At 57.0% G+C, this 15,065-nt stretch overlaps 1 protein-coding gene across 1 annotated transcript; it reads left to right on the forward strand.

The window, feature by feature from the left end:
• The first annotated feature begins 798 nt into the window (after positions 1-798).
• Positions 799-9,666, forward strand: CCDC97 (coiled-coil domain containing 97). The gene is made up of 5 exons (XM_036275957.1): positions 799-921; positions 4,512-4,967; positions 6,708-6,986; positions 7,431-7,560; positions 9,296-9,666. The coding sequence occupies exons 1-5, from the start codon at positions 882-884 to the stop codon at positions 9,414-9,416; spliced, it is 1,026 nt and encodes a 341-aa protein (XP_036131850.1). The 5' UTR covers positions 799-881; the 3' UTR covers positions 9,417-9,666.
• The last annotated feature ends 5,399 nt before the right edge of the window (positions 9,667-15,065 follow it).

Raw genomic sequence — 15,065 nt, forward strand, 5'->3', positions numbered from 1 at the left:
CTGCTAGGGGCACGTACCACACACACACATATCTATAAATGCCATGAGCCAAATTTATATGTATGTGGAATTTTGCAAAAAGATGAGTGAGGTTCTCAATCCTCAGCAGCCCAATCAAGGTCTTTGAGTTAGAACTCTTCCTACTCCCGGGCCATACAAAGTGCTTACAACAAATTGTATGTTCTCCCCTCTGGATCTTTGTCTCATCCATTCCTCTGCCTGAGACACTTCCCTACCTCCCTTCCTCGTCCTAATTCATCTTTCAGGTCTCAGTTTGGATGTCCCCTCCTCCCAAAAGCAGCCTTCCTTGGCCACACAGGGTAGTCACTGGTGATATGTCTGTCTGCTCTTGGCAACACACCTGACTATGAGCTCATACCTAAGACAAATCAGTTTTCTCCACATCTGCAGAAATTGCCCCAGTCTTCACCAGGTGTGATGACAGAACAAGAGACGTGGCTTAGTAAATATTCTTTTAAGTGAAGGAATAGCTAAAGCACAGACCCTTTAAGGCCCTGAAGTGTTGCTTACTCAGCCATCCATCCATCCCAAAGAAGCATCCTGGTCTCAAGCCACGGCAGTGAACCAATTGAGCAATGGTTCACCTCCCCCCTATACTCCCAACTTTGTATGGGGGAGAACGGAACGGAAGGGCCTCTCTGACCCTGGCGCCTTTTTCCTTCCTGGCTACGGAGGGTGGGACCTGTGGGAGGCACGCATGCGCATAGGGAGTTCCGCCTTCGGGCCGGAACTTAGGTTCTGGGCACAGCGGAGCATCGGCCAACCGGTACTGTGCTCAGCCGGAAGTGGTCGCTAAGGACCTGGGGCTGGGTTTAGTGTGCGGAACCTACTGCGGCGGTTAATAAGCATACAAAATCAGGATGGAGGCTGTGGCGACGGCGGCGAGGGAGCCCGACGAAGGTGAGGTCCAGGCGGCGGGGGGATGGGGCTGCGGCGTCTTTGGGAAATGATTCCCGGAGCGCGAAGGAGGACTCTTTTTAGGGGAACACCTGCCCGCGGCCTTACCTGTTCCTTAACCACTTCATGCAGATTAACCCCTCTCTGCGGGCTGACGTCCTTTACTCCATCCCTTTCCTCGAAATTAACCTCTTCCACGTGCCAGGCCAGCCGTTTCCGTGCCCCAGTCTAACCTACGTTTTCACCAGGCTACTTTTCAGGTTAATGTAAACCTCTTCCCTGACCCGGGCTTCCTCCACCATTGTCTCAACCACCCTGCTTCTCAAGTTTACCGCCCTCATTTTGTCAAGCTGACCCTTCCTTTTCCCTGGACTAACCATCCTCCTGCCCCTTTATGCATGTTTAAAATTTTCCATAATAAAAAATATATATTTTGTAACCTATAAAGAATATCTGGCCCTTTATCCCATGCTGCCTTCTAGAAACCATCTATCTTTTCCAGAGTCATCCATACTTGTTTCCATTCCTTCACCTCCCACCCACTGCAGTCGGGCTTTTACCTGCTCTGGTTCGGTCTCCAGTGATTTCCCTGTGTCACCCCATTCCACTTTTTTCTACTAGAGGACATGGAGAATGCAGTGCCATTGACCCCTCCGTCCTTCTTTAAAGTTTTCCCTTGGTTTCTCTGGCACCCTTCTTTTTGATTTCCTTCCTCTCCCTCAAGCTCAGCCTCTGTTAGTTTCCATGACTGCTGTAGCAAATGACCACAAGCTGGGTGCTTTTAAGCAACATAAATTTATTCCCTCACAGCTCTGGAGGCCAGAGTCTGAAACCAGTGTCTCTGGGCTGGTGTCTAGGTGTCAGCACCCTCAAAGGCTCTAGGGGAGAACCCATTCCTTGCCTCTTCCACCTTCTGGGAGCTCCTGGCATTCCTTGGATTGTGGCCACATCACTCCAATCTCTGCTTCCATCTCTCTTCACGTTGCCATCTCCTCTGCGTGTATGTCAGATCTTGAGCTGTCTCATAGGACACTAGTGATAGCATTTAGGGTCCACCTCGATAATGCAAGATAATCTCCCTATCTCGAGATGCTTACATCTGGAAAGATCCTATGTGGTGGTGGTGTCGTTGGCTATATAAGGTAACATTCACAGGTTCCAGGAACTAAGACATGGTTATCTTTTGGAGGACCATTTTTAGCCTTCCACAGGCATATCTTCTCCCCAGTCAGGGCTCTTCCTAGCTCCTCTTTTCTTGTCCCTCACACGCACCTTCCCTCCATGAGCTCTCATTTCCTTCAGCTTTACTTGTTGTCTTGGCTCTGTAACCCCCCACAACTCTGTCCCCAGCCCAGCGCTTCTCTCCTGAGAAGGCTCTAGTCCCATGTACCAGCGGTCTCTCAGATGCCTCCCCTTGGGTGTCCGTCGGTTTCATTATACCTTCCATGTCCCAAACTGGCTTCAGCATCTTCCCTCAAACCTGCTCCTAGTCCATGTCTTTGTCTCAGGCACAGTTTGACTAGTCCAGGTGCTAGAGCCCTAGATCTTAACTGGATGCCTCCCCCACCTCTAGCCCTTCGTCTGGCTTGTCTACTTGGCCTCCCAGACATCTTTCTAACCACCACCTCTCCTGACCCCTCCTCCACAGCCCTTGCCCTGGTCCAGCTCAGTCTTCCATTGCCAGTAATTAAAACCCTCCCTGAGCCTTGGCCAGGTAGCTCAGTTGATTAGAACATCTTCCTGATACGCCAAGGTTGTAGGTTCAATCTCCAGTCAGGGCACATACAAGAAGCAACCAATGAATGCATAAAAAGTGGAACAACAGCCCTGGCAGGTTTGGCTCAGTGGTTAGAGCATCGGCCTGTAGATCAATTAATCATGGCTTCCATTCTTGTCAAGGGCACGTACCTTGGTTGCGGTTTGTCCCTAGCCCTGGTTTTGGTTGTGCAGGAGGCAGCCAGTCAATGTGTCCCTCTCATGTCGATGTTTCTCACTCCCTCTCCCTCTCTCAAGATAAATAGAAAAATGTCCTCAGGAGAGGAAAGAAAAAAAAGTGGAACAACAAATCAGTGTTTCTCTTTCTCCTCCTCCATCTCTCTCTCTCATTCAGGTCAATAAATAAAATTATTTAAAAAAAAAAAACCTTCCTGAAACCCATGCACCTGTAACATCACCCCTTTAATCTTCTCTATCCCAGCCAAGCTACCTGTAGGAGTTGTCTATACTTTTTTTTTTTTTGTTAATCCTTACCTGAAGATCTTTTTCCATCTTAGGGAGGGAGGGAGGGAGGGAGGGAGGGAGGGAGGGGAGAAAGAGTCAGAGAGAGGAACATCGATTTGAGAGAGACACATCGATTGGTTGCCTCCTACATGACCCAGACCAGGGCCAGGATTGAATGTGCAACCCAGCTACGTGCCCTTGACCAGGTATCAAACCCACAACCCCTGGTCCTCGGGCCAACGCTCCAACCGCTGAGCCAAACCAGCCAGGGCTCTTTTTTTCTTTTCCTTTTTTTTTTTAAGAGTAGTTTATTGATTTTTAAAGAGAGAGGAAGGGAGAAGAGAAAAACAGTGTAAGAGCATAACATTGATAGGCTCTCTCTTGCACACCAGCCCGAAATCCAGGCATGTGCCCTGACTGGGAATCGAAGCGGCAACCTTTTTGGTGCATAGGATGATGCCTGACCAACTGAGCCACACCAGCCAGGGCAAAAAGTCTGTATTTTTTGTCTTCACTTAGCTCCTACTTGATACAGCCTAGCTCCAGTTCCTATCACTTTGAGAGGCAGCTCTCACCAAGGTTTGCCTAGCGCTCAGCTTTCCTCTTCCCAGCACCTGTACTGTCTTTGATCTTGCCTATTCCCCCATCAACTGGGTGCTTTGGGGGGCTGGAGCTGGATTGGATTCTTCCTGCGGCTCCTTAGCATTACCCAGCTCAGAGCCTTGAATAGATTAAGAGTTGCTGAAAGTGTTCAGATGAATTGTTAAATGAGTAGCAGAGAATGAATAAATGAGTGAACAAGTTAGTGAATGTATTAAATTTCCTGAACAGATGACAAGGCAAAGAATTGAGTGAATCATTGAATGAGGTGATAAAGGACCACATAACCACACCAAGTGTACTCCTGCCTCAGGGCCTTTGCACCTTTGCACTGGCTGTTCCCTCTGCCTGGAGCTCGTCTCCCTCAGAAATGTCATGGTTCAGTCCCTCACCAACTTAGGATTCTACTAAAATGTCACTTTTTTGGCAAGCTTTCTCTGTCTTAAAATTGCAATCCTCCCACCCCCAACCAATCCCTCCTCCATCCCTCTGTATTTTTTTGCAAAGCTCTTACAACCACCAAACACACTGTGTATTTTCTAACACACTATATGTTTTTACTAATTATATGTTTAATTATCTGTGCCCCCCCCCCACTAAAATATCGACTTCTTGTTTATTGTGGTATCTCTAATGCCTAACACAGTGCCCAGATTATAGTAGGTGCTCAATAAATGTGAAGTGAGCGAAGGACTGAGCACCCAGTCCTTCCCAACCACTCCCCGCTTCCCCATTCCCATCCCTGGAATAAGAAATCTGCTCTCCCCCCACAGGCTGCACAGAGCCCAGTTCTGGGCACTGGGGGGAGCTAAGCTGGATGCCAGTCCCATCTAGACCCCTGGACAAGGTGGAAGCAGCAGAGGGCGTGCCAGGGGCCCTGGACAGTGACGCCCCTGGGGCCGAGAGTGCGGCCGTGAGTGCTATGCTGCGTGCCGTGGCTGCCAGCCGCCTGCCTGTGTGCAGCCAGCAGCAAGGGGAGCCTGACCTGACCGAGCAGGAGAAGGTGGCCATCCTGGGCCAGCTGTACCACGAGAAGCCACTGGTGTTTCTGGAACGTTTCCGAACGGGCCTTCGTGAGGAGCACCTGACCTGCTTTGGCCACTTGCGTGGTGACCACCGTGCAGACTTCTACTGTGCCGAGGTGGCCCGGCAGGGCACCGCCCGACCCCGCACCCTGCGCACCCGCCTGCGTAACCGGCGCTATGCTGCCCTGCGTGAGCTCATTCAAGGTGTGGGGGAAATGGGCAGGATAGGAGGGGAAACTGAGGCAGAGCAAATAAAAACAGTGTAAGAGCAGAAACAGATCTTGGGAGATAAGTGTTGAGACAGGGACACGGAGAGACACCAGTGTGAAGTGAGGGGCGATATGGGCAGAGTAGACAAATGGAGACCCAGGGGAGGGGAGGGGAGTGACCGAAGTACCATTTCAGATCTGTGGGCCGAGGACATGGTGCCCAGCGCCGTGATAACTGGTTATCCGTCAGGAAAATCAGGTCCCTCCCTCACACCGGACACCAAGGCATGGCTGGAAACGGGAGCGTGTTTATGACTCTGGGCACACAGAGGCCCTCTCAAATAGACACACGTGAAAGCATGAAGGAAAACATCAATACCTGTTTGTGGCGTGACAAGTGTTTTTGTGACCAAAGACACCAGAACTGAAGGTAAAAGATGAGAGCAAATGAAGCAGAGTGCGTGAAGTTCTGGTTCGGGCAGAGGCACTGCTGAGGGTGATGGGAAGGAGGGGACACGACGGATGAGGAGCGAAGTGAAGACGGGAGAGAATGAATGAGCGGGTTAGGTGACAAACAGGTCAGAGGAGAGGGAGAAACTGAGACCCAGACAGGGGATGCACAGCCAGGAAAAAGGGAGAGACAGAATCTGGTGGGAAACAAAAGCCAGGGGTAAGAGAGGGCAAGATGGAAGGCAGGACAGGGACGGTCACACCCTCGTGCTCCAGAGGCCAGGATTCGGGCAGATTCCCGCCCTGGGCTCTGAAGGTAGGGCTAGGACCAGTGGGTGGGAGGGACCAGGCTCAGTTTAACTGTTATCTGAGGCACAGAGCTGCCCCTGCAGGAACAGGCAGCCAGGAGAGATGCAAATGGCCCGGGTTTGGGGTGGTGGGGATGCCAGGCCCACCTGGGCCGTGGCTGTGGGGAGGAGCACTGGAAGGAGGTGAGGTCTGGGGTCTGGAAGGCCACCAGGAGCACTACACCTGGGCAGAGGCCCTGTCCTACCTGATCGGTGCACACACATGGCCACTCCAGACAGATGTGCACTTCACGTGGCCAGGTGTGTGCACCGACAGCCAGAATGGGGCTCGGCGGACAGGCACACTCAGCCGGGAAACTGCACATCTGCCTGCAGCCGACTCGTCGCATAGGTACCCGTGGCAGGGTGCTGGCACCCACGGGAAGATGTGGGCAGGAGCTTGTGAGTCCTGCCCAGGCACGTTGTCCACCGGCCCCAGGCCACCAGTGCCTCAGGAGCAGGATGTCCATGGGGCTGACTTGGACACGTGAGTCCACGTGCAGACACAGGGCAGATACAGGCCTGGGCATGCACATGGGCTCAGATGTGTGCATGAGCACTGCACAGGACCTCAGGTATCTGCATATTTTCCTCGTTTGTTTTTTTAAATCCTCACCTGAGGATATTTTTCCATTGGTTTTCATATAGAGTGGGAGGGAAGGAGGGAGGGAAGGAAAGATAGACAACTGGCTGCCTCCTCCATGACCCTGACCAGGGCCAGGAATTGAACCACAGTGAAGGTTCATGCCCTTGATCGGAATTGAACCCGCAACTCTTTGGTCCACAGACCGAGGAGCTAACCCTTGCACTTATGCGTCCATGTTTTCCTACCAGCATGATCACACACACGCATGGACACATGTCTGCTCAGACACCCTCATCCTGCGTGCAGTCCCTGGCCTTGTCCACAGGCTCCTGACCGCACCCTGTCTCTGCAGGGGGCGAGTACTTCAGTGACGAACAGATGCGGTTCCGGGCCCCACTGCTATACGAGCAGTACATCGGCCAGTACCTAACTCAGGAGGAGCTCAGTGCCCGTGCCCCGGCCCACCAGCCACCCAAGCCGGGCTCCCCTGGCACGCCCGCTTGCCCACTCTCTGACCTGCTGCTCCAGTCCTACCAGGAGCGGGAGCTGCAGCAACGGCTGCTCCGCCAGCAGGAGGAGGAAGAGGCCTGCCTGGAGGAGGAGGAGGAGGAGGAAGGCAGTGACAATGAAGGTGAGGGCCAGCAGAAGGGGGCCGGCATCCAGACTCCATAGTCCTGGGTCCCCATGGCACCAGGCTGACATTAAGTCCCTCCCCTGTCCAACCTGAGTGTTCTGTGTGGCCTGGCCCTTCCCAGCCTCTGCAGCATCTCTGTCCCCACTCCTCCAAAGCACCAAGTGGTCCCTTGCCTCTAGGCCTTTGCTCCTGTCCTTCCCTCTGCCAAGAATGCCTTCCCTTCTCCACCCTTCAGGCGTCTAGTCCTGACCCTGCTCTGCAGCCCCGGGAGCACTGGTTGTCATGTGCTTCGTGTGTGCTCTGGGGAGACCGGGCCTGCGGCCTTTCTGGTCACTGCTGTGTCCCCAGTCCACCCAGCACGGAGGAAGCAGCTCCCTGGACTGTGTTCAGTGCCTGCTTGAGTGTACCCCTCACAGTCCTGCACTGTGGGTGTCTCCACAGACCAGAGCCCTGGCCAAGACTCCGAGGCCTGGGTGCCCGACTCAGAGGAGAGGCTGATCTTGCGGGAAGAGTTCACCAGCCGGATGCACCAGCACTTCCTGGACGGCAAGGATGGGGATTTCGACTACAGGTGCTCGGTGCCCCTGCCTCCCATCCCCCACCTGCACCCATACCCCCCAGCCCTCGGCTGCGTGCCAGATCCCAGGTACCTCCATGGAGGGCCTCCCTTCGTGGTGCTAGAAAGCCCTGGAACAGTTCCAGGTCTTGGGTCCTGGGTCAGACAGCCTTGAGGTTCAGGTCAGCCAGAGAGAGTGGGTGACCTTGAACTCGCTCTGGCCATCTGAGAGCTCAGTCCTCTCCCTGAATGTCAGGAGGAAATGAGCAGGGCGGACATTCAGCTCAATGTTGATGAAACATTGAAACATTTCCAGTCTGGCAAGTGGGGTTACCTGGCAGGATGCCACTACCCCCAGGCCTCCCAAGTGTCCCCTCCAGGACCCCACACCTCTTCACGCTACAGGAAGTAATCCCTGATGTGTGGCAGGGCAGGGCCTGTGGTGGGTGCCCTTGCAGTGTTGGTGGGTAATTTCTTCAGTATAACCCCAGGGGCAAGACACATGGACCACTGCTTTGAAAAGAATTTTGGCATCAGGGAGGACACAGCGAAGTAGCAGAATCAAAGATAAGCAGTTTGTCGGCTGAGGCAGCCTCTCCTTGGTCCGAGCACCGGCGTGGCAGCAGAGGGCCCAGGTTTCAGTCCCGGCTCTGATGCCATGTGAGCAAGCAGACCTTTGGGGGCACATCAGCAGGATGGGGATCACGGCAGCCTTGGCCCAAGCATAGCCCGGGGACAGCATCACTCTCGAGCTGGATACCCACCTCTGGAGTCCGGTCCAGCTGATCCACTGCCAGCCGAGGCCAGCCTTGCAGCCTGAGTGCCCGCAGAGCAGCGAGCGAAGGCCCGGGCCATGGGAGCCCTCAGTGAGGGCACCATTGCCGTCGTAAAACCCACCAGGAACCCGGGCCTGGCATGAGAAGTGGGGCATGGTGGGGACCGAAGCCTCTCCCCTCTCCAGAGGGCGCTGCTGGGCAGCAGAGCCGTAGGGTCCCTTGTGGCATTCAGCCACCTCCTGCCGCGTGCCTGCGGGTCCAGGCTCTGGGGATAAAGCAGGGAACAAAACCGATGACAGGGCTCCCTGCCCTGAAGGGGTCCCGCCGTAGTGAGGGAAACCAGCCCCATGCCTTTAGTGGTGATGGTCCATGAGGAAAAAGGAAGGGGCAGACGGCAAGGTGGCCGGGGAAGGCTCTCTGAGCAGACCCCTGCAGCAGGTGAGAGGTAGGGGACAGGTGTCTGGGGGAAGACTGCTCCTGGCAGGGGGACAGCGGATGCAAGAGCCCTGCAGTGGCACGAGGCTTGGGAGTAAGCTTGCCTGGAGCTGGGGGAGGATCTGGAGCGGAGCCAGGCTCCTCCATTTCAGGATCTCTGGCCACCTTGGTGCAGTTCTGGGCCTCAGCACTTTGAGCAGCATCATTCTTTGTGTGTGGGGCTATCCTGTGTGCACCACCCTGGCCTCCACCCACTAAGTGCCAGCAGCAGCCCCCCGGTTGAGACAACCAATGTCTCCAGTTATCACCAGATGTCCTCTGGGGGGACAAAGCCTTCACTTGGAAAATGTTGCCTTTTGTTTGAAGCCCTGAGAGACCCAACATGCCCCTCCAAGGGTTGGCTGGGACTTAGAGCTGCCAGCACATGGCTTTTGACCTCAGGGGGCTTCAGCCATGTCCCCAGCTTCTCCAAAGGGTGAAGAGCAGAGATGGGGACGGCCCCAGGCAGAGCCAGCCTCTGACAGCCACTCCCTCTGCAGCACCGTGGACGATAACCCTGACTTCGACAACCTGGACATTGTGGCCCGGGACGAGGAGGAGAGGTACTTCGATGAGGAGGAGCCTGAGGATGCGCCTAGCCCGGAGCTAGACGGGGACTGATGGCCCGGCCACCCGCTCTGCCCCCACTGAAGCCAGGCGGCTGGTCAAAGGCTGGCTCCGAGACTTTCTCCAGGGGCCGGCCGGCTCCCACACCACCAGCCTCACAGGGCCCGGGCCATCTCAGACTGCCCTCCCGCTGTGTCTGCGGTGCCCTGCCTCCCCCCAACCCAGCCCTGCTTCCTTGTCTTCACTGCTGTTTCTCCGGGTTTCTTTCTGTCTTTGGTCTCTTTTTCTCCCTGCCTTTCCGTCTCCTTTCTGTGTCTCCCTCTCTCCACCTCAGCCTCCTTTTCCTCTGCCTTCCTGTTTGCCTCTTCACTCTGTGCCTTGGCCTCTGTCCCCACAACAGGGTGACTGTCCTCCCTTTGACCAAGGCCAGCAGGGCCCTTTGTAGACGGAGCCAGCCAGGTCGACACTGGCAGCTTGGGGTCGGGCTGTTTCTGGGCCCCTGAGCGGTTCGTTGTCTCCCCTCCTGGCCCGTGTCTCATTCACCCGTCCCGTTTGTGCCGAGCTCTCCTTGCCTCTGTGTCCCCCTCCTTCGGCCTTGCGGACCTGTGGTTTTTCCTGCTGTCCATTTCATGTCTCAGCCTCTGTGCTGTCTCTGCCTCAGCCTTTATCTCTGGTTTCAGTGACATCCGTCTGGCCGCTGAGTGTGGCCTCACTGCAGGGGCGGTGGGTGTGGAGGCCACAGAGATGGTCACAGCCATCACCTCTCCATTGGGACCCAGGCCTGAGCGGGGTGGGCAGGGGCAGCACTGGGTATCATGGGCCTGCCTGCTTGGGTGTGGGGGAGGGGGACTCTCCCCTCCCAGCCCATGGCCCCCCTCTGCCCAGCCACAATTTTCCCTTCCTTCACTTCCTCTGCCTCCCTCTCCCTCCTGTTTACACTCCCCAAATACGCACAGGCTGTTATCATGGGTCCTGAGTCATCCCACACACAAGCTGCCCCTCGTCTCTGCCCCCAGCCAGCCACAGGGCCCGCCCCACAGAACCCCCTGCCTCCCTGGGCTAATGGGAGCCAGATGGCCGCCTGGTGACTCAGCTACTGGCCTGTGGGAACCCAGGCATCCCGCCTTCCCATGCCCCCACACCCAGCTCATGCTCCCCCAGTAGACACACGGAAAAGGGTTGTCTGCTGGAGGACACAGCCAAGGGTCAGGGAGGTGGGGCCTGGGGGCCTCGGGCCTGCGCACAGGAGTGGGGGTACCCTTACAGCCCGGCCTGGAGGGGCCTCCACGCTGCCTCGGGGCATATGGTCCAGAGTGAGCAGAGACCTCAGGGCCTCCTGGGGCCATGGCTCTTGACCCCCCAGGCCTCAGCTCTGCCCTCTGGGTCAACCAGAATTAGAGCCAGACACAGAAAGTGAGAGCTGGATGGGTGCCAAGAGACATTCTAGCTGTTCAATGAGACTTAAAAAAGGAAAGTTCTGGTTTCTGAGTAGTTCTATTCTGTGCCAGGCCCGAGCGAGGTGCCTGATGCACTGAACCCTTCAGACATCCCCGGGAACTAGGGACTGTGCTCGTAGACAGGGCACGGGAGGCCCAGGAAGGAGGGCAGCCGTCGGACAGAAACAGGTCTGGAACCACAAGTCCTAGCGAGCTCTCCACCGGCCTGCCTGTCAGCTGTCGGGCCACTCAGTGGACAGGTGTGCAGATGGGAAGGCGGGATGGGGTAGCTGTGGATGGTGATGGCAGCTAACACTTCCGGGGTCTCCTCTAGCATCAGGCACCATCCTCCATACGTCACTGAATCATGGTGATGGGGAAGTCAGTATTCGAACTGCAGCCATCACAGGGTCCTGTGCACCTCATGCTGGCGATGGTGATAACCCGCCTCCCAGGCAGGGGAGACCCAGGGCCACCAGCCAGGCTGACCCGGCAGAGACATGTCTTCCCGGTACTTGGACTTAGGTCCAGGTTGTGAGTGTGCTCGTGTCCAGGCATCAGACCACAGTGCACATTTTCACCAGTCATTTGATCATTAAATTTGTGATCTATTTTGCCATAAATTTGTTTTATTTTTTAAAGAACATGGTTGTTGAATAAGAATTAGGGTGAGTCAGATGGTGGAGACAGGAGCGTCTGTAGCTGAGGAGGAGGTGGAGCTGGTCAAGAGGGATGGAGAGACACATCACAAAGGTCACATCCTGGGCAGCTGAGACCTGGAGGTGTCCCTGTGGCCTGTCCCTAGCTCCCAGGTCTGAGGTTGGGGGTGTGGAGAGGCTGAGTCAGGGAGGGAGGGCCCTGCAGGGGGAGAGCCCCTCAGTGGCCATCCGGCCCCCACCCCCAGTCTCCTGTCTATCCTGGCCGCCACCCCCACCCCCCACGTCTGACACCTCTGTGTCCTGCCAAAGCTGACCGGACTCTACACACTTCCCCTGCTTCTCCTTCCTCTGCCTCCCACCCTCCTCTCCACCACTCATTCTGTCTACACCTCTGATTATCACTACCCTCGGTCCCTTCTCTGCCTCGGGTTCTTCCTGGGCCTCTGCCTCGTCTCCCTCCCTCGCTCCCTGCATCACAGGCCTGAGCTTCTGTCCGTCCATCTCGTGACCCCGTTTCCCCTGCCTTTCTGTCGGGGGCCCCCCCTCCCCTCCGTCACTCCTGCTCCTCTTGGCCCTCAGTTTTTCCTATCCCTCTCCCCGCTGTCTCTTGGCGTGGCCCCCCTGCCCCCAGTCGATCTCTGTCCCCTCTTCTCTGGCTCCCAAGCCCTGGGAAGCCCAGAAGGGAATATCCAGGTTAGAGGTTCACTGCTGGCTCCTGGGAGCCCAGAATGAGGGGTAACTCCCACCCAGAAGGGGGGCGTGAAGGGGCAGCGAGGTTGCGGCCTGTCTGGCCAGAAGGAAGTGTCTGCTGTGGCCTGGTCACCCCACCCCCCAACCGGCCCCCAGGACCTGCTGGGCTGCCGCCACCCCCGGGCTGGGACAGAGTAAACACTGCCGCCGGCAGCCTGGGATATTTATACCGAGGGCCGGGCTCAGGTCCAGTGCCCACCGCAGCCCCTGCCCTGCCCTGCCCGCCACAGCCAGCCCGAGCCAACGTGGCACCAGCCGGCAAGGGGACATGCCGCAGATGCAGCCTCCACTCAGCACAGAGGCCACTGGGCCTCTTGCCCAGATGCCAGCGCCTCACTGAGGACGCACGGTCCTCCCCTCCCTGGAAACACCGGCACAGACGCTCGTGAACACACACATCCCACGGAGACTCCAAGTGCCCTTAAAGGCGATGCAGAGTAGAAGCCCCACAACTGCTCACACACTGAAGCCACCAGCCCACACATGGGGCTACAGTACAGATGCCACCTGCTCAGACACCCACAGAGGCGGAGACCAGTCCCCGAGATGGGCACACTCACACCCATAGAACAACAGCCAGTATGGTGGAGATGCACCCCGTGGACACAACACGCTCAGAACACCAGCAGCGCACACACTGTTCACATACAGCACACTCGCAGACATTGGGGACTTCACAGGCCCCCACATACACAAACACCCACATTTCAAGTCAAACTGACACTGAAGGTGCACCAACTCACACCCAGAGAGCAGCAGACATGTTTTTAAAAATGCAGACACACAACACACCTCAGGCATAGGACCCTCTTGTATGCAGACCTCCCGAGTCACACGTGTCAGGACAGAGCCCAGAGAGCACACTGACATTCACAGCGGCTGCACACGCCAGGAACAGGGCTGCACGACCCACAGAACTGAATGCTGCTGGGAATACACACACCTCGAAAATCCCCCGTGACACCCAACACAACCTGCTGGCACCCCGCTGCTGTTACAGAACCCCATGCTAGACACACACAACTCACAGCACAAAGCTTGGGGACACACACACAAAGGGATCCCGACCAGAATTGACATTAGACACGCGCGCGATGTCCAGAGATTTAGGGGGCTGTATGTCTGTCTCTTACCACTGACCCGTCCCAGGCCTGTCGGGGGAGGGGGCAGGAAGGCCTCCCCTGGCCCTGCTTCCTGCCCTGTGGGGGCTGGATAGGAAGCTGGGGCTCCAGCAGGAACCCAGGCTCCCCCCACGACTTCCCTCCCCACACCGGGCTGCCGGCGCAGGTGGGGGAGGGAAGCAGGGCGCCCTGAACCCCCGGTCCTGTCCCTGCATTTGGCTGGGGGCCTGGCCACCCTGGCAAGGAGGGTGGGGGCAGGAGCCGCGCTCACGTGGCGGGAAGGTGCTGAGCCCGCAAGTTTCCTCCCCTGGCAGCAGGCAGGTGGGCGGGGTGTGTCTCGAGGGAGGGGCCAGGGCTGGGCACCGGAGTGTGAGTGAGTCCCTAGGGTGCAGCCAGGACTTGTCCTGGGGCCCAGGCACGAGCTGGGCGTGTGAGGGCCTCGACCCCGGGGGTGTGTCTGGGTGTGTGGGACTGCTCCGTCTGGGATCCGGGGTGTGACAGTGTCTGGCTGCTGTCCGCAGGGCCGCGTGGGACTCCCCGGCCTGAGTGTGTGGAGCCTGAAATGTCAGACTGAGTGGGCACGACCACCTAGCGGCCTGTGCGACCGTGACGTGTCAGAGCTCCGTGTGTGGTGTGTGTCTGGGTGGGGCCATGACGTGTCAGGTCCTGTGCGTGTGCACTGCGCCTGTTTGTGACTGTGACCCTGTCCACAGAGGATGTTTGTGTAGCTGCTGGTGGCCCTGCCAGAGCCTCTGCTTCATTTCCTTATTCTGTGAGGTGTGTGTCTGTGTGTGGCACCGGCTCTGAGTCTGTCTGGTGTGTGGTGGTTGTGACCGTGACCCTGCAGAATGTATCTGTGTGGGTGTGTTTTGCTGTGCCCCTACTGACGTCTCTGCTTGTGTTGGGTCCCAGGGAAGCTCCTGGCTGGGTTGTGTGTATGTAACGGGCTGGCACGCACGGGCTGTGCCTGCTGCCAGGTGTCCTGCAGGAGTTTCGGGGTGTTCACTGTGGCCCCGAGATGAATGTTTGCGTGGTTGTGGACGCTGCCCACACTTCGACCTGTATGTGTGAATGCGCGCACATGAGCTGCACCCTCACGGGGCTGCAGTGGCTACAGAACGTGTCACCGTGTCCTTTCAAGTGTCTCCATACAGCAGGTCGGTGACAATGACTGCATTTTCTTGCACAGTGAACTCCTCCTGCCCCCACCCCACCCACCCTCTGTGGCTCCCAGACCTGCAGCAGAAGGAGTAACCACATTGTCACCCTGGGCTGGGCTGGGAGGACCCCAGGGCCCACTCACCCAGACCTAGTGCTGCCCACTGGCAAAGGGACCTCTCACTCACACAGCCCTCCCCCTGGGGGCACCTCTGGGCAAGGCAGCAGTTCAGGGCCCAGGACTTGGGAAGGGTAGGGGACAGATGAGGGAACTGAAACCTGGGAGGAGGGGAAACCAAGAAGCCGGAGAAAGAGGAAGCAGGGGAGAATTCACAAGCAAGACCATGCAGATGGGGAGAAAGATGGCCCAGAGGTAAACCCACCCTGGCGAAGGGCACCAGCGTCTCTCGCCCGGAACACTGGTCTCCCTGCAGTCACCTGCACCCCCTTTCAGTCTACTCGCCCGTCACCCAGAGGGCTGTCTGAGCACCTAAGTAAAATCACACCCCTCTCTATACAGAGTCCGGTCACGGCTCCCATCCTCCCCAGGTACAAGTCCTCACAGGTTTCCACATCCCA

This window comes from Molossus molossus, unplaced genomic scaffold (assembly GCF_014108415.1).
Source record: "Molossus molossus isolate mMolMol1 unplaced genomic scaffold, mMolMol1.p scaffold_m16_p_21, whole genome shotgun sequence".
Lineage (NCBI taxonomy): Eukaryota > Metazoa > Chordata > Mammalia > Chiroptera > Molossidae > Molossus > Molossus molossus.

Coding starts and splice junctions, on each gene's coding strand:
- CCDC97 (XM_036275957.1), top strand. CDS start 882: ATGGAGGCTGTGGCGACGGCGGCGAGGGAGCCCGACGAAG. Junction 4,968..6,707: donor CCTGCGTGAGCTCATTCAAG/GTGTGGGGGAAA, acceptor CTGTCTCTGCAG/GGGGCGAGTACTTCAGTGAC. Junction 7,561..9,295: donor GATGGGGATTTCGACTACAG/GTGCTCGGTGCC, acceptor CTCCCTCTGCAG/CACCGTGGACGATAACCCTG.